The sequence below is a fragment of the Notamacropus eugenii genome, chromosome 4 (genome assembly GCF_028372415.1).
Source record: "Notamacropus eugenii isolate mMacEug1 chromosome 4, mMacEug1.pri_v2, whole genome shotgun sequence".
Taxonomy (NCBI): domain Eukaryota; kingdom Metazoa; phylum Chordata; class Mammalia; order Diprotodontia; family Macropodidae; genus Notamacropus; species Notamacropus eugenii.
This window is the reverse complement of record NC_092875.1, coordinates 393,278,603-393,298,540: the sequence shown is the minus strand read 5'-3', so window position 1 is coordinate 393,298,540 and position 19,938 is coordinate 393,278,603. Positions and strand designations below refer to the sequence as shown.

General features: G+C 38.7%; 1 protein-coding gene and 1 long non-coding RNA gene across 5 annotated transcripts in view; one reads left to right on the top strand and one right to left on the bottom strand.

Annotated features, from left to right (window-relative positions):
• CDH20 (cadherin 20) overlaps window positions 1–19,938 on the bottom strand; it is a 303,787-nt gene that overhangs the window by 2,073 nt on the left and 281,776 nt on the right. The window contains exon 12 of the mRNA XM_072605493.1: window positions 13,851–14,102. Within this exon, the coding sequence (XP_072461594.1) occupies window positions 13,851–14,102 (252 nt within the window). The remainder of the gene's footprint in view (window positions 1–13,850; window positions 14,103–19,938) is intronic.
• The window catches only part of LOC140501667 (uncharacterized), a 264,231-nt gene that overhangs the window by 94,052 nt on the left and 150,241 nt on the right, over window positions 1–19,938 (top strand). The window lies entirely within an intron of this gene.

Genomic DNA, 19,938 nt, shown 5'->3' with positions numbered 1-19,938 from the left:
CACATGAGACATGTCATGATTTAACTACATAATCTAGCTCTAAGCACACTACAGGCCCCCCAGACTCAGTATAGCCACTGCCCTCAGGGCCAATTCACATATTAGAACAGGTGTGTCCTTCCACTCAAACACAAGCCCATCATTCACCGAGTCCAAGACAGCACCACAGTACCTATCTGTCTTGAGCAGACAGGACCACAATGACTAGCCAGTCAGAAAGCAGCATGACCAGCATGTTTGACCACTGAATCATAGAAGAGACCCCTCCCCATTATCTAATCCCTTAACAAACCCCTCCTCCCTTTTTAATATTTATAATTACTGTTGTGTAATCAGCATGATTACACTATAAATTTGCCTGTGTGGTCTTACTAAGTTGTTGGTTCCTCTTGGAACCTAGTCCGCTTCTGAGGGGTGTCAATCCTCAATTAAATGCATATACTTGGATTGGAGGGGGTCTGACTCTGAATTCTTTGAGACAACCCCCACATCACAACATGAAACCAAAACAGATCTATTTGAATTATTGTGTTTAGTACCCTTTCCCTAGAAGTATTCAAGCAAAGGCTTGTCAAGGATGCTGTAGAGAGGAATCTGACATTGAATATCTTCCTTTGAATGTCTCATAGGCAAATCAAACTCAACATGGCCCAAACAAAACTCATCTCCTTTCCTTGAGCTTCTCTAAACTTGTCTATTTCAACTGAGTGCATCATCACCTCGTTTCACAACCATGAAATCATCCTTGATTCTTCCCTATGCAATCAGTTGCAAATCTTGTCTTGATATCTCTTGTATCTGTCCACTTTTCTTTACTTACACTATTATTACCCCAATTCAGGCCCTCAACACTTCTCATTTGGATTATTTCAAGCTTCCTAATTGGCATCTTTGCTTCTAGTCTATCCACTCTCTGATCTATCCTCCACAGTTTCCAGAATAATCTTCTTAAAGCACAGGAGTGACCATGCCACTCTACTCAAAACTCTTCAGTGGGTATCATTTCCCTAGAGGACTAAATATATACTACTCAGCTTTGTATTTAAAGCCCTTCACAATCTGGTATCAGCCTATCTTTTTCGACTTGTTTTATAGTACTGTGCATCACACATTTTGCATCCCAGCTAAACTGGCCAGTTGGTATCCCATTAACTCATCATCTTCATCCCCTCATCCACTTTGATAGATTCAATCACCATTGCTACTAAGTAGCACAATGGATACAGCATCAGGCTTGGAGTCAAGAAGACTCATCTTCCTGAGTTCAAATCTGGTCTCAGATACTTCTTAACTGTGTGACCCTGAGCAAGTCACTTTACCCTATTTGCTTCAGTTTCCTCATCCATAAAATGAGCTGGAGAAGTAAATGACAAACCACTCTGGTATCTTTGCCAAGAAAACCCCAAATGGGGTAAAGAAGAGTCAGACATAATCAAAATGACTGAATAACCATAACTTAAGTTGATAAATTGTCAAGGGAGATAAACAGTTTTTCAGTGAAGGAATCCAAACTATATATAATCATATGAAAAAAATTCTCTAAATTATTATTGATTAGAGAAATTCTAATTCAAGAAGATATCATCTTACCCCATCAGACTGGCTAAAATGATAAATGTTCTTCAGTTGGGGAATGACAAAACAAGCTGTGCTTTTTGAATGTGATGGAATACTACTGTGATATAAGAAATAATGAGCTTGTTCATTTAGAAAAACATGCAAAGACTTGGACTTATGAAGTCCGAGGAAAGAAGGATGCTATCTACCTCCAGGGAAAGAATTTACAAATAGAAATATGCATAGTGTGGTCATATATGTACATGTTTATAGATATGTATGCATACATATAATACATATATGTACATGTATATGATATATGTGTGTGTATATATGTTTAACTGTAGATTTGTCTAGAGTGGGGTGTGGGGGAAGGGAGGGAGAAAAAAAATACATAGTTGAGAATGAAAGAAAACCTAGTAGGAATCACAGAAAAACTTGGTAGTTTTGAAAACAGTGTATAATATTTACCACATACATTTGATTGAAATGGAAATTTATTGTTTAATGTTGAATCCTCTCTTATGTTCTATTGTGTACATGGAAATTTCTTTTTTCTTTCCTCATTTTATATTTAAGTTTTAAATTCAATAAATACAGGTGATTTCCAGATTTATATACTTGAAGGCATCTCAGACTCAACATACCTAAGCCAGAACTCATTCTATCCATCGTACCCCCAATTCACCCCCCTTCCTAACTTCCCTGTGACTACAGGGGGCATCATTAACTTTTTCAGTTACCCAGTTACAACCTCAGTGTCCTTAGGGCCTCACCCTCGACTACCCCACATATGCACTCAGTTGCTAAACCTTGTTTCTGTCTCCTCAAGATTTCACATTCCCTTCTCCACTCACGTAGCCATCACTTTATTTCAGGCCCTCCTCACCTCTTGCCTGAATTTTTGCAATAGTTTCCTAATTGATCTCCTTGCCTCAAATCTCTGTCCGCTTCCAGTCCATCTTTCACACAACGACTTAAGTGATTTTTCTGAAGTGAGAGCCTGCCCATGACACTGCTCATTAAATTCTAGTGGCTCCCTATTACCTCTAGGATCAACTATAAAGTCCTTTATTTGGCATTTGGAGTTTTTGCAAGCTCTCTCTTTCCTATATCTCTATACTTCTTACCTGTTCATTCCCTCCATATACTATATAGCCAACTATACTGTTTACTCACTGTTCCTCACAAATACTCCACATCCCATCTTTATATGTTTCTCTTTACTATTTTCCATAACTAGAACACTTTCTTTCCTCATTTAGTACTCACTGAATCTCTACCTTCCTCTAAGACTTAGCTCAAGTGACCCTTTTTACAAGAGGCCTTTCCCAGGCCCCGCTTCTGTTAACACTTTCCCCTCCAAGGTTATCTTGTGTCTGCTTTGTATGTATTTTCTACATATCTATGCATGTGTATGTTGTTTTCCACATTAGAAGAGCCCTACTTTATCTTTTTATCCCCAGTGTACAGGGACTGGCACAAAGCAAGCATTTAATAAATGCTCACTGATGGATAGAGCATAGGCGCTATCCATCTCTCTTAATACCTCAGTGTTACAAGTCAGACTTGGTATATTAACATATATCAACATATTTGAATATTTATATGATTTCGTAATTTATAATACCTTTTATTTATTTGTGCGTTACTTTAAGGGTTAAAACCTTAAAGCTCATTGGTGCAGCAAATAGAGTGCTGGGCCTTTAGTCAGAGAGACTTGAGTTCAAATCTGACCTCAGACATTTACTTACATGTAATCATGGTCAAGTCACTTTACCTCTGTCTGCCTTTGTTTCCTCAACTGAAAAAGAAGGATTACAACATCTACCTCTCAGGGTTTTTGGGAGGATCCAATTATATGATATTTGTGAAGTGATTGGCACAGTCCCTTCCCCTTCTGACTAAAACAGTCCTCTCAGATTAGTAGCAAAAGTATCAGTATCACCATTTTACTGATAATGAAATTGAGGCAAAGGGAAGGTAAGTCACTTGGCCTAAAGTCACATGCAGTCAATGTCACAGGTAGGACTCAAACAAGTACTCTTGCTTTTCTTTTGACCTGTCTCCCTGTCCTTGTCCCTGTCCCTTTCCTCCTTTCTCCTTCCTCCTCTCCCTCTATCTCTTCCTCTGTCTTTCTCTCTGTCTTGGTAGAGGGACAATCCATATTGAAATCACAGATCCTTGATGTAGCAACATATATAGATGAGAGATAGCATGCAGTAGAGAGTATACATATGTGTGTATGTGTATAGATATATACATACATATATATACATAAATTCATATTTTTGTCATACATAAAGTATTTCCTGTTTTTGAACCATTTTATGTTGAAAATCACTTGAAAACATATCTCATACTGAAATATCCTAAAAAGTAATGCATGACAGGTAAGCCCAAAATATCTGGTACTTTCTCTTTAAAAAAAGGTAGAAAATAGAAACAATCTTTGTTCTTCCAATAACTCATGATGCTCAGAAAGGCATGCATTGAGAAAAGTAATTATGCTTTTTCTTGAGGGGCAGAGAGAGGAGTATTCAACTGACTATAAGAAAAATAAGGAACGTGAGAAATGAAAAAAAAAATGATCATGGTAATAACTAAGCACTATACTTTTAAGGTCTGTTCTTGAAGGTTTGGATAATATTTTATCCCAAGAGATGTATTCTTCCCAGGACATGTTCACTGGGGTTTAAAGGCAAGATAGAGATAATCCCATTGAGCTGTTTATCTCTGTGACTGAAGACATTTTCTGGAAAGTGTGTTGACGTTTTAGCTGTACGACTTCTATTGATATGTGTGTATGTGTGTGTTGTCAGAGCTGGTAAACAGTGACAACTTGACAACCCTGGAAAGTCAGATCACAGTTTATCCAATGGGAAAATATAGAATGTGGTCATATGCACTGCAAGAGATTAAGGACTGACTAATAACTCACAAAAAATGATTTTAAAGAACTTGGGATGTGAAATGGAGTTATTTGTAAATGCCAAGTAATGCTGCAAATGCCTAACATTTTCATTGTATTTTAAAATCAATCAACCAGGCAGTATATATTTATTGGATTCCTATGTTGTTAGTATTGCTACGGTATGGGGAGAAAGAATCATAAAGCATAGTCCTTGCCCTCAAGGGGCTTACGTGCCAACTGACAGAGAAAATGACTGAGGAGGGAAATTTGCAGACTAAGTAAGGAGAAGAAAATGAAAAATGTAGGACAGCATGTGGTAAAGTGTTCAATAGTTTGATAATAACTGACATTTGTAAGGCACATAAAGTGATTTACACATTTTATTTCATATGGTCCTCAAATAAATATGTGAGATAGATACTAATTTATCCCCATTTTACATGTAAGGAAAACAAAGCTTATAAAGTTTAAATAATATATAGGATTACATAACTATTAAGTAACTGCTGCAGGATTCAAACTCACATCTTTTTGACCCAGAGTCCAGGGCTCCAACCACTAGGCCACTCTGTCTCTAAGCACCAAGATGTTACTGTAGTTCAGAGAAGGGAATGATTCATAAGGACTTTGGAGAAAAGCTTAAGGGAGAAGTAGGCCTTGGGATAGGTACTGAAGGATGAGTAGTAGAGTTTGCATCATTTTCAAGGGGAAGAATAGAGCCGTTCCTGGTGAGAGGATGCTCGCAGTACATTTGTGGGACAGTGAGAAGTCTGGCCTAAAGCTGAATGAAAGGTACATGCTAAGAAATAATGGAAAATCAGATTGGACAGGATAATAGTAGTTATTAACCATTCTGGGCTCCAAGGGCATATATTGAAAGTAACATAACATCCATAACCCAATTTATTCTAGACCTGAAGACAAAGTTTCCAATTCATTCTTTGTCCCTTTCCTGTTCTTTCTAGAAAAGCTCAAGTCATTCCATATCCTTTAGGGCAGAAGTCAGCTAACCCCATTAGGTGTTCTCTCAATATCTAGTTTCTTCAAACATCCACATTAAAGTCATATAGAACTTTCAAGAGTTTCATAATTTGTAGGAGATTTCAATCAAATTATAAGCCTCAAATAATGTAGACTTGTGGTTTCATCTGAGCAGGGAGGAAACTCCCTCTACTAATGGAGATCAGCAGCTTAAAATCTTAGAGTTATCTGAGGCACTGAGAGGCCAAGTAACTTACAAAGGGTCATCGAGTCAGCCAGTCAGTCAATAAACATTGAAGTGCCTACTGAGTGCCCAGCCTTGTGCTAAGCACTGGATATACAAAGAAAGTCAAAAGGCAGTGTTTGCTCCTAAGGTCCCCACAGTCAGTATTTGTATGAACTTGAATTCAGGTCTTGTTTATGAATCAAATTCTTTATCTCCTATGGTATACTGCCTCTCAAGTCTTGAAAGATGCCTGAAAATCACAATAACCAGGTCTTCTGTGTAGTGGCCAAAAGCAGTAGAACATAATTGAAAGGCCTTCCCATCGGTTCCCATCCTAAAGTGGAGGGCTGCCTCAGCAAATCTAATGTGACCCTTTCCTCACTAGGTCTCTAGGAATGTCTCAGAGAAATGGATGGAAGCCTTCCTGGTAATGAGGTGCAGCTCAAAAGAGTGGAAAATAAGATCTTTCAGAAGGGGCAGAGCTGACTGCCATCAGCTTACGTGCCACCTGTGACCCGCTGCTTTGGGAGCCTCTTGGGGGCTTTCTGCGAACTGAAATGCTGGCTTTTGAACTTCATTCCTTGCCTAGACAGCTTTTGTGGGTCAGGTTGAAGCAATTATACAGAACCTATTTGCTGAAATAACTAATGCGTGAAATATGAAGTTTCTTAAAAGAATGTGAAAATGCTTCCCAGAAGCTTTTTTTTCGGGTGAGGACTGGCAGTCTGGATTCTGAGCTGAAAGTAAATAGCTTTTCATTCCTGCTGCTGTGTGATAGTCAGCTACTTGAGGGCTCCTCATGCCATCCTATGGGTATTTGAGGAATTGCAATAGGATTTTCTTCCTCTCTGTTTTCAGTGTTAGGAAACAAGAGGAATCAGAGAGTTAAGAAAGTTAGAAGTTGAAGGAATTCAAGGGGTCATTGAGTCAAATGCCTTCTTTTTACAGATGAGGAAACTGAAGCCCAGATGATATTTTCCTAGATTCCTAGGAACTCCAAAGGTTATTTGGGAATCCATGGGATATGGCACAAAGAATAAAGGACTAAGAGTCAGATCTGTCTTCTAACAATCACAGCTGTAGGAACCCAGCCAAATCATTTAATCTCTGTGGGCCAACCTTCCGTCATCTGCAAAAGAAACTGATCTCTAAAGATCTTTCTTTCCTAGAAAGATCTTTCCTTAGAACTAAATTCATAAGATCATATAATGAAGTCTAGAAGAGACCTTATTGGATATTGAATCAACCCCTTCATTTTACAAATGAGGAAACTGAGGCTGTTTGTTCACTCTTTTTTTTTTTTTTACTCGTGTTTGACTGTTTGTGACATCATTTAGGGTTTTCTTAAAGATCCTGGAGTGGCTTGCCACTTCCTTCTTCAGCTCATTTGACAGATGAGGAAACTGAGGTAAACATGATTAAGTGACTTGCCCAGGGTCACACAGCTAGTAAGTCTGAGGTCAGATTTGAACTCAGGTCTTCCTGATTCCAGGCCCAACACCCTACCTACCTATCCTTCTTCAAAACAAACAAACAAACAAAAAAACTAGGGATATTTAATCTATAGAGGAGTAATACTAATGGGAGTTATTTTCAAGTACTTATTAAACAGAAGGTGATACCAAAATTTTTTCTGTTTAATGATAGAGGGTATAATTAGGAACAATGGATAGAAGTTGTGAAATAGAATCATGAGTGGTAGAGGGGAATATTTCCTCAAAAATAGAACTATCCACATGTAAATGTTATCCAAATGTTTTGATAAGCAATGGGTTTCCTCTTCCTTGAGAGGCAGGTAGGCCCCACTAATATCTGTGCTCCTAAAGGAATATCCTCCCCTGCTCTTTCTGGCTTCCTTTTTTATGAGTTGGCTTCCTCCATCAGAATATAAGCTCTTTGTGGGTAGGAACTCTCCTTTTTGCTTGTTGTAGAGAATTTTTCAGTTGTTGCTTGGTTGGGCTAGATGGGCCACTGAAGTTTCTTCCAACTCTGAAATTCTGTAGGCCTCTCCATGCTACTTTTTGGTGTTTTCCTCTAGAAGCAGGAAACTTATTTTCATTCTATTCTCCTGGGACAATGGAAAACCTAACACATCCATCTGCACCTTGGATATCTACCAGCTGCATATGCAGGTGACCATTTGCATGTTTACTGTTATTTAAATAACCATTTTTTTGTGATATCCCCCCAAAAATCCACTTGTAAACTATTTGTCACTCCCTCAATCTTCTCTTGAAGCTGAGTATGACAACTGTTTGATTCCCAGTCATGAGAATGTGTATGCATTACAGATATTTTCTTGTTTCCAGGATTGGATTTAGGTTTTGGGAGAGCTTATGAAAGAAAAAGTGGGGGTTGGGGAGAAGAAATTCCCTTTGTCATAGGGGAAGTCATGTTTAACAATAGGGTATATTTACACAGTGTTTTATAGTTTACAAAGTGCTTTTCTCACAGTCCTGTGAAGTAGATGACTCAAACATTATCTCCATTTTTTAGATGAGGTAACAGATTCAGAGAAGTAAATTCTAAAGTAACATGACAGATAGGTGATAGAGCTGACCCGGATCTTCCACTGTTCTTTTTACTACACAAGTTAACCTCCATAAAGGATGCCTGGTTAGTGATATGATCTGACAGGAGGAGGAAAGACCTAAGGCCCCAAATGTTTCCTTTGAACTTTAGGTGATATCTTAAATTCTACCAAGCATTAAGGCTTTGTTTTCTATTAAGGTACAAATATTCCCGAGATGGATAACTCAATAAGTTGCTGGATAAATGCTTGTTGACTGATTATTAGCAGTTTCTAGATGTTCCCTGCAGCATTAGGGTACAGAACAAGTAGGTTTTGACAGGGAAAAAAGAGGGAGAAATAAGGTGGGAGGGTAAAGTCCCAAGGAAGACAGAGTACTTGGGGAAGTAGGTTGCTGTCATAAAGGGGAAACAAGGGCAAAATGCAAAAAGGGGAACTAAAAGGGGAATCTACTTTGGAATAGGGACTGTCTTATACATCTCTGTAGCCTCTATTAGCACAGAGCCTGACATGTAGAATAAGCTCAATATATACTTTAGATTTGAAATAAATCAAAATGACTTCCAAAGACAAACTCCTCTTACTGCATCACTGCCTACTGCCCTCCTGGCTCTTTACTCAAACACTCAAAGGGACTGGGATTTGTGATCTCATTAATCTGGATGTGCCCTCTGATGTTATCTGCTACAACCTAGCCATGTCAGCCCCTCCTGCATGCCCTTTGTCCACGTCCTCCCGAAGTCTGCCACAGGGGATCCACCCAATGGGCTAGGAGCCTTCCTCTCTTTCTTTTAATAGTATAAGAATACCAGCACAGAACCCTGGTTGCCTCCTGACATCATCTCTTGCTCTCTATGAATGACCACCCCATCTTTTCCTCTTCTCAGAAGCTTCCTAAGAGTCAGTGAGGCAGAGGGAAAGAACATAGGTTCCAGATCAGAAGATTTAGGTCCAAATCTCAGCTCTGCCATGTACCCTTGGTAACTTTAAGTAAGTCTCTTAATCTTTGTGTCCTAATTTCCTGATCTTTTTTTTTTTTTTAATTAGGGGTTGAACCAGCTAGCCTATAAAGTTCCTTCTAACTCTGTGATCTTATCTGGTCTCTAGAGTTCCTTAGTGGTTAAACATTGTACCCAGATCACACTCGTTATATCTTCTTCCTTGTCATCTGGAATACTCATTTTTAATTCTTTGGAGACTGTTGTATAACATGTCTTGCTGGTATACAGTGAAATTAATAGGGATACTTTTGCCTCTATAGCTTAAAAGTTAATTCACTCTGGGTTCCAGTTTCCATGAGGATGTCAGAAATGAGCTAGAAATATACGGGGGAGAGAAGGCCAGGATACACTTGATGTAGTTCTGAGATCAGTGAGTATCCAGCTAGGCACCTGTTTCAGTTGCCCAGAATTGGCTTTATACCAATTATTGTTAGGGAAAGATTGGGTGGTAATAAGACCCTGAGGTCCCACCTGCCTCTTGAATCTAGATCAAGTGTTGTTTTTATTTCCCCCATGTGCAGGTGTTAGGAATTTGATCTTGGTAGTTTTATTTCTTTGGCTTTTCTGTTGACCTCTAATGGTTATAATAAAGCTATCATTCAAAACAGCTGCCTCCATTATCATCCCTTGCCACGTGAGTGCCCATGGGTTCTCTACATGCCAGGAAAATGCCAGTGAAACAGCTTCTAGTACTCTCCCTCCCAGAGAACCTGGCATTAAATTATTTTTTATATATTTGTATTTATTTGCTTTCTTTTTATGCCATCTCTATCTATTTATTCTTATTTTCTCCCCCATTACATTGGCAACTCCATGAGAGTATGGATTGTTTCAGCTCTTAAAATAGTGCCAAGTACCTACATAGCAGTACTTAAGAAATATTTGTCAGGGCTGAGCCAAGATGGTAGAGTAGAAGCAGGGATCCACTTGAGCTCTCCCGAAGACCCCTAAAAAAACTGTAAAAAATAACTCTAAGCAAATTCTACAGCAGCAGAAGCCACAAAATGACAGACTGAAGCAAATTTTCCAGCCCAAGACAATCTGGAAGGTCAACAGGAAGGGTACATCCCACTGGGCTGAGAGTTGAGCACAATTAGGTGTGGACCATGCTTGCATGGACCGAGTGGGAGCAAGCCTTAGGGGACTGAATCACTAATGCTGTGGTGGTTTCCAGACTTCTTAACCCACAAAAGCCAAAGACAGCTTAGAAGCTCAATGGGAAGGGTTTCTGACCTGGCTGAGAGGAGGGTGGGGTCTAGCCCCAGCCCCAGCCTCAACCCTGGCCCCAGGGCTGCTTCTGGAGCCCTGTACTTAACAAAAAGCTCAAAAGTCAAGTGTTTGACTGGGAAGATGAGCAAACCCTTGGGGGGAGGGAATAGATGATAGATTTTTAGTTTCTCAATGGAAAGGTATTTTCTTACTTCATTGATGATGAGGAAGATTAAAAAATACAACCAGAAGAAGGTAACAAGGTCAAGGCTCCTGCATCTAAAGCCTCCAAGAAAAATATGTCTCAGGCCATGGAAGAGCTCAAAAGAGATTTTGAAAATCATATAAGAGAAATAGAGGAAAAATTGGGAAGAGAAATGAGAGTGATGCAAGAAAATCATTAAAAAGGAGTCAAGAGCTTGCTAAAGGAAACCCCCCCAAATACTGAAGAAAGTAACACCTGTAAAATTAGACTAGCCCAAATGGATAAAGAGGTCCAAAAAGCCAATGAGGAGAAGAATGCTTTAAAAAGCAGAATGGGCCAAACGGAAAAAGAAGTCCAAAAGCTCACTGAGGAAAAGAATTCCTTCAAAATTAGAATGGAGCAAATGGAAGCAAATGACTATAAAAAATCAAGAAATAATAAAACAAAACCAAAAGAATGAAAAATAGAATACAATGTGAAATATCTCATTGAAAAAACAACTGATCAGGAAAATAGATCCAGGAGAGATAATTTAAAAATTATTAAACTAACTGAAAGCCATGATCAAAATACGATCCTAGACATCATGTCATAAGAAATTATCAAGGAAAATGGCCCTGATATTCTAGAACCAGAGGGTAAAATAGAAATGGAAAGAATCCACCTATCACCTCCTGAAAGAGATCCCCAAAAGCAAATTCCTAAGAATATTGTAGCTAAATTCCAGAGTTCCCAGGTCAGGGAGAAAATATTACAAGCAGCCAGAAAGAAACAATTGATGTATTGTGGAAACACAATTAGGATAAAACAAGATTTAACAACTTCTACGCTAAGGGATCATAGAGTTTGGAATATGATAATTTAGAGTGCCAAAGAGCTAGAATTAAAACCAAGAATCACCTACCCAGCAAAATTGAGTATAATACTTCAGGGGAAAAATGGAATTTCAATACATGGAAAGACAATTGTAACTCATGAGACCTTTCTCAGTATTAGGGTAGTTGGAGGAGTTGGAGGGAATATATATGTATATCTATATAGATATGTGTATGCATATGTGTATGTGTGTATGTGTGTGTGTGTATGTATGAAGAGAGAGAGAGAGAACAGGGTGAGCTGAGGATGAAGGGATGATATAAAAAAAATAAAGTGTTCAGAGAAATGTACTGGGACAAAGAGAAAGGGATAGAAAGAATGTAGTAAATCATCTCATATAAAAGAGGCTAGAAAGAGCTTTTACAATGGAGGGGAAGAAGGGGAAAGTGAGAGGGAGTAAGGTGAGAGCCTTACTTTCATTGTATTTGGCTTCAGGAGGGAATAACATACACACTCAATTGGGTATGGATATTTATCCTACCCTACAGGAAAGCAAGGAAAAAGATGAAGAGGGGAGGGACAAGGGAAGGGACAGCCATATTGGGGGAAGGGGTAATTGGAAGCAAGTACTTTGGTAGAGGGACAGGTCAAAGGAGAGAATAGAATAAATGGAGAGTGGAATAGGATAAAGGGAAATACAGTTAGTCTTTCACAACATGACTGTCAGAGAAATGTTTTACATAACTATATATGTATAACCTATATCAAATTAGTTGCCTTCTCAATGAGGGTGGGTGGGTGGGGAGGTGGAAAGGGAGAGAATATGGAACTCAAAGCTTTAACAATGAATGTTAAAAATTGCCTTTACATGAAACTAGGAAATAAGCTATATAGGCAATGGAGTATAGAAATCTATCTTGCCCTACAGGAAAACAGAAGAAAGGGGATAAGGGAGGGGATGGGGCATGATAGAAGGGAGGGTAGATTGGAGGAAAGGATAACCAAATACATGCTGTCTCGGAGTGAGGAGAGAGAGGAGATGGGGAGAAAATTTGAAATTCAAAATGTTATGGAAGTGAACGTTGAAAACTGAAAATAATTTTAGTTGGGGAAAAAGAAAGAAATGTTTGTCAGTTGATTGATTGATAGAATAAAGTACTGAGCAGTAACCCTGTTTAACATTCCCAGATGACATTTATAAAATATTTTAAGGTTTGCAAAGCCCTTTTCACACATTATTTCTTTTGGTCCTCACAACAACCTACAGAAGCAGATACTGCCATTATCACCATTTTACAGATAAGAAAGCTGATATACAGAGAGTTTAACCTACTTGCCCACGGTCATCCATCTGATAAGTTGCTGAGGTGGGCTTTGAACCCAGGTGTTTCCAGACTCCAGGTCTAAGACTCTTTCCATTATACTATATACTTTTTGGAAATAACCCAAACTCAGCAGGCAGCAATATACAGTGAAAGCTAGGAAGACTGAGACATCTAAACTGGCTTCTAGGTCCCTGCACTGCCATTCACTAGTTTTGAAACATTTGGCGAATCATTTCACCTCTCCATACCTCAACTTTCTCATCCATAAAATGAGGATTCAAGAATAACAATAGTGTACATTTCTTTAGTGTAGAAGTGGGGAACCTGCAGCCTCAAGGTCACATCTCAAGGCCATGGGTTCCCCACCCTTATTCTAGTGCTTTCTAGTTTACAAAGCACTTTATATCCATTATCTCATTTGATTGCTACTATAAACTCATGAGGTAGAGGATTTATCGGGTCTGTCTCTAAAGTTCTATGATTCTGATATGTCACGTTGACAACATTCTGAAGTCTCTTGCCAACATGGGGATGATGCTTCCTTTGGACATTCACAGTCCTTTCCCCCAACCTACCTTTCCAGCATTGTGATGTTTGTTTTTCTTCCGTTGTGCACACATTGAACCATGGTTCAATTAAACTGGTCTTCATATTGTTCTATATCTGCAACAATCCATCTCCCTTCCCCATACCTTTGTCCTGGCTCTCCATCCATTCCCTTGCCTGCAATGTACTTTCCTTTTCATTCCTGCCTCAGTCATTTCAGTCCTGTCTGACTCTTCATGATCCCATTTGGGGTTTTCTTGGCAAAGATATTGGAATGGTTTAGCAATTTCCTTTTCCAACTCATTTTACAGATGAGGAAACTAAGGCAAACAGGATTAAGTGACATGCTCAGGGTCACACTGATAGTATCTGAGGCCAGATTTGAACTCAGAAAGATGAATCTTCCTAACTTCAGGCCTGGTACTCTACCCACTGTGACACATACTTTCCTGACAATGATTTACATAGAGCATTAATTAAGATTTCCAAAGCAATTACTCATTGTTCATGATGGAGTGAACTAGGACAATGTCGACTTACCTAGGAGAACAAAAATGCATGCGAGGATGGCGATGAGGGCCCCCCTGCTCAGGCTGACAGGAAGCATGTAGGCCTCAGCACTGCAGGACATCACATCCCCCTCATCATCGCAGCTGCACACCTGGACTGTCAGTGTGCCTGTGCTACTCAGCATGGGCCTTCCATTGTCTGCTATCAGGATGGGCAGGTAAAAGACATTCTGTTCCTGCTGTCGAAAGCCAGATCTCCTGGTAAGAATCCGGGCAGTATTGTCTGGGTTGGGAAAAGAAAAAAAAAAGTTGGATTGGAAGAGGTAGGAGGAGAAAGGTGGGAAGAAGAAGATACACAAACAAGTGAATTTAACTTTTCTGATGAGGGAAGAAAGAAGAGAGGAGAGTGACAGGAGGACAAGTCTCTGTGGTGTTCCCATGTTTGTGCTCTCTCTGGTTTTGCATGCATCAGCATTTGGCCTCTGTTTCCCTGTCTGATTTTTACTTGCTTCCAGGCAAAACACTGAGACCTGGGAGGCTGGGCCTTTTCAGGAGAATGTCCTATTCTTTGTGACATAAACCGCCCAGGGCTAGCTGTCAGCCTTCAGATCTCACCAAAGTGTCTTGGGGAAAGCCAGACAGAAATGAACAATCAAGGGCAACTCTGGTCCCTGTTTATTCCTGCTCAGCAGTTTCTCAAGGCCTTACGGCTGCTTTGTGCCTCAAGTTAAAAAACAAAACGTGAAAAAGAGGCTGAGACCTCGGTGAGCAACCTTGGTGGTTGTGGCAGATTGCTTATTTCTGTCACATTCCAATTTGGCTGGAGCTCATGTCCTTTACTATTTTCTTTAATAGTCCCTCAAAGACAGCTATCAAATCCTCTTGGTACCTTTGAAAAAGGGTGTGCCTTTAACATAAGCTTATTTGAAATCCTCTAGTCATGGGCTACTGCCACTTTCCCATGGGTGGGCTGAAGGTAGGGATGCTACTAACTTGAAAACTTACATTTGGAGATCAACTTGGGGAGAGGTTTGACCTTGATTGGTAGCTTAAGCATCGAGGCTTGCTCCCTCCCTCACTTCCTTCCTCACTTCCTTCCTTCCTTCCTCCCTCCCCTACCTCTCTCCCTCTCCCTACCTGCCACCTCCCCTTTTCTTTCCATGGAATTGGTCACAATGAAGTTCAGGGATTCTCAACCTTTCTATGTCATGGACCCCCTCTGGAAGTCTGATAATGGTTATGAGCCCTTTCCCAAAATAATGTTTTCAAAAGCATAATATAAAGTAAATAGAAGTATAAGGGAAATAAATTTTTTTGAAATTATGAAAATATATTAAAAGTCTCAAGTTTATGGAGCCCAGATTAAGAATTCTTGGTGTAGGAGAAAGAGGTGATCCTGAAGTTGGGAGAGACCTGAATTCTCAAATCTCCCTTGGACTTTACTAGCTAAGTATCTTCTGTTTCTTCATCTGTAAAATGGGGATAATAGTTGTAGTACACTGTATGTAATGTCAAAATTTTTTTATGCATTACTTAGTTTTGATAAACTTTCTTTTTCTTCCTCTTTTTTTAATCATTTGATTATAAGGGATGATGTTCCTGAAGGGGCTGTGAAAGAAATATAGTGGGAATATAAATGAAATAAAAACAAAATGTATATCTCCCTCCTAGGACAGTTGTGGGACTCAAATGAGATAACAGTGTGGAAAAAGAAAAAAGAGATGAAATCACAGATGTTAAAATAATAGATTAAAAATTTAGCTATTGCTAGGTTATAATTTGCCTAAAACTATACATTAGCTATATAACTATAGAGCATAAGTTCATCAAATTTCCTGCAATATAGGTTTGAATTGTATGTGCTATGATATTCTATAAAATTTTGCCATATTCTCAACATTCTTCAAGTGTGTGTAATCTATAGAACAAGTTTTCTTTTGCAAAAATAAATTTGAGACTAGATTTGAGGAGACAAAGTGTTTGAGAAATGCCTTACAGTATATTAATAGTGACACCAAAAGGTCCAAGTAGCTGATCACTCTGTCTCTGTCTGTCTGTCTGTCTGTGTCTGTCTGTCTGTCTATCTATCTATCTATCTATCTATCTATCTATCTATCTATCTATCTATCTATCTATCTATCTACCTATCTATCTATCTGTGTGTGTTGTCCTTCATTGCCAAAGAAGACCATGCCATCAGAGAAATAATGACATGACTTGTACTTGACTTTGTTCTGAATGAGGGAGGGCTGTGCAGGTCACCAGTCTCACTTCTCCTCCAGAGTCATCTGAATCCAGTGACCAGATATTCATCAGGATGACTGGAGATGAGCCAAGATGAGGCAATTGGGGTTAAGTGACTTGCCCAAGGTCACACAGCTAGTGAGTGTCAAGTGTCTGAGGTGAGATTTGAACTCAGATCCTCCTGACTCCTGCACTGGTGCTCTATCCACTGCATCATCTAGCTGCCCCTATCTGTCTATCTATTCATTCAGTCATTTATTTGACTATTTATGCTATAGTTTGGTGACCCTTAGTACAGACTAAGGTATGTAGTTGGATGGACAGTCTTTAGAACCTATCTGTAAAAATACCCATGTATCAATATGTGTGTATATATGTATATGCATATATGCATATACATATATATATGTATGAATTCACACATATGCACATGTGTGTATACATACACACCTATGGTATATCTATAACTATATATCTTGGACACTGCAAAAAGTCAATCCCAGAATTGACCAGAAAGAGGAGAGCAGGCTGGATTGCTTTTAAGAAATTTTGTGATTTTCTTAATGATTCCAATCACTTCTCTGTGATAAAGAACCATCTCTTGAATACTGTATTCATTTCCATCCAATATAATGACATTGTAAAGCAGTAAGTTATGGGATCTGAGACTGAAATCTAAAGTTGAGGATCACCCAAAAGGCAGTGGTTGTGAAAAGGATGTAACAAATTATAAAGGAGAATTTCACATCAGGAAATACGTGAAGAATGGCATCCAAAAAATGAATGACCAGAATGGGCAAGAGACATTTGATGGGCAGGCAATTACTTTATTGATAACCTTGAAATATTGGAATGCTTGAAACACTTGGGATGGACTTTGATGGCAACTGCATGTGAAGAGCTTTATGACTATTCCACAAACTGGACCAGAATTGATGGGTTATCATCTACATCAGTGGAGGGAATATACACCTTGATGAGATCACAGATTTGAAAGAACTTTGGAATATTTTCATCCATAGTTGATCAATCACTGCTGCCTGTATAAAACCTTTCATGGCATCCTCTACTGTTGGATAGAGATAATAATAGCACCTACCTCGAAGAGAATCAAATGAGACATTATTTGTAAAAGTGTTTAGCACACTGAGAAAAGGTCACAATTTTAAGAATTTCCTGACAAATTAATGTGGTTAAATGTGGCATTTATCATGAAATGTTGTATACATTAGAGTTATTGACATTTGATCTTTCTCTCCTACTAGACCACAATTTCCATGAGAGCAGGGACTGCATCTTTTCTCCATTTTATGTATCATGCAGTGCTACTATACTAAAAGGCAGATGTGATGTGTGAATACAAGTATGTTCCAGGTCAGGTAGACAACAACATGGTGGTGTGGAGATGGAAGATAGATTATTGTGTGTGAGAAGAGTAGGAAGGGCATTTTGGTCAAAGTGTAGAATGCAGTAACGGGGAGCAACGTATAGTAAGATTGGAAAGCTGGTTGGGGTCTGATTGTACAGAACTTTAAAAGTAAAAGAGAGAAGTTTATTTTGATCCTAGAGATAATAGTGAGTCCCTGAAATTTATTGAGTAGGGAGTGACATGATCAGAGATCTACATTTTCTTTTAGTGTGATATACTTTCACAAACACAGTGTGGATTTGGGAGTCTTGCATCTTTTCCTGACGGTCCTACAGTAGAATGTACTTGTATAGAAAACTGGCATGGGAAGACATTAAAAGTTTATGCTTTCTGTTGAAAATGTGCTGACTGGTGTTTTTGAGACCATTCCAAGGGATGAATCATTTCCTTTTCCTAGCTGTCCTGCTCTAGTAGACTTTCATGTATGGGTGTTGGCTCCAAAAATTGGTACTGGAAAGGGACCCAAAGTAACTCATAAGAAATCTTGGACCTAATACTTTGCAACATATTTTTTCTCTAGGTAGGTATAGTACTAAATGCCAGTGTGGAAAAATTCTATAATCACTCTACAGGCAGTCTGATAGGATGTGATATGCTATGCTAGAAATCAATAGTTCTTTTATTCTTTTCTATGATTTTCTTTCCAAAACCTACTCGTGAGGGTCAAGGACTATTTTTGCAAGTAGGGTTCCCTGTAAAGTAGATAAATGGAAAAACAGATAATTTCTTTTTAAAACATACTTCCATATTACAAGGATAACTGCTGACTAACAGAATGTCAAAGGTCATGGAATATGCCTATTTCAGATTGAGGTTTTTGTTGACTTTCCTATAAAATTTTCACAGTGATTCTGCGATATAAAATGGGGAAACCTGAAAAAAAAGTAATTTGATATTTTTAGAAATCTGTGAGATCAGCCTTTGTTGTAGGCAAGATTTAAGTGAGTTTGAGAAGAACTAACCAAAACACTGTTGAATGGGAATCTACCTGTTAGCTGGACAATATAAACCCCATGAGGGGAAGGACCTTATCTAATTTGTAAATTCCCCTTGCCCAGCCCCGCTCCAATTCTAGTAGCTAGTACCATGATCTTCACAAACAGTACTTGATAATTTTGTTTTAGTTGAATTAGCTCTAAAAACATTAGGGGTTAGGGGAGAGTGTTTGTCTGGGACCGAGATATGGGTATCTTCAACTATGAGTATTCGTTATTATCCACTTTTTCCTAAGAATTTTACAAAATGAATTCTGGAGAGGTTGCATGGCTTGCTGGATAGAGAGTTGGTCTCACTGACAGGAAGACTTGGGATTGAGTCCTACTTGTGATGCATACTGGTTATGACATCCTGGGCAAGTCACTTAACCTCTTAGTGTTCTAGACAACTCTAAGACTATAGACTGAGAATGTGCTAACCCAAACTGGTAAAGGGAATTTCTTCATCTTGGAATTCCTTATACAAATGACATTACAAGTCTACTTCCTACACCATTAATAGTATGAAGGAAACAAGACTGCTTTAAAGAGATTAGCATAAATTGGTAGAAAATGAGGGAATTTAAAGTTTTATAGACTTGGAAGTAGAAGAGACGTTAGAGATCATTTTGTCCTGTCACTTCATTTTGTAGGTTAGGAACTGAGTCCCACGGATATTAAATGATTTGCCCAAGGTTACACAGATGGTAGCAGCAAAAGTGGGATTTGAACCAGGGTTCTCTGACTCCAAAGCTAATAATCTTCCCATTGTATCATGCTGAATAATGTTTTGTGTCATATTAAATTTTGGATTTCATATGGAAAGCAGGGTCTGTTTAATGGAACAAAGTTATAAATACCCATTACTTTTAGACTAAAACTAGTTTAACAGTTGCTCTTTTTAGACTGAGCCATAATGAAGTGAGGAAACTGCAGTTATATCTGAAAGGGTCTTGAAATTTAGAGATGTGTACTTTCCCCTAGTGACATTATAGTTTACTGACCTTGCCTCTTAGTGATCCCAAATCATGGTCCCTTTATATCCACAGCGGAGTTGCTCCTATTCCCTTGCCTGGTTCCAGGTTACCCCCCATCCCCATGGTGCTTGGGTTGTGGTGACCAGATGCTATATCTGTTACTTATTCTATTTGCATCCTGGGTTGAGGTAACAGAGAAAGCAAAGCTCTTCTGCTGTCATTGAAATACTATTATATGATTTCACTTAATTTTTTTTCACTGGTATATATATATATATATATGTATATATATATATATATATGTGTGTGTGTGTGTGTGTATGTGTGTGTGTGTGTGTCTGTGTATTTACTTCCTATTTGAAGTATCATATTTATCAATAATAGCAGGATATTTGCCTGGTTGGAAGAATAACAGATGCATAGAATTATAAAGCAAAAAAAGACGTTAGAGATCATCATGTTCAACCTCTTCATTTTATAGACGAGGAAACTGAG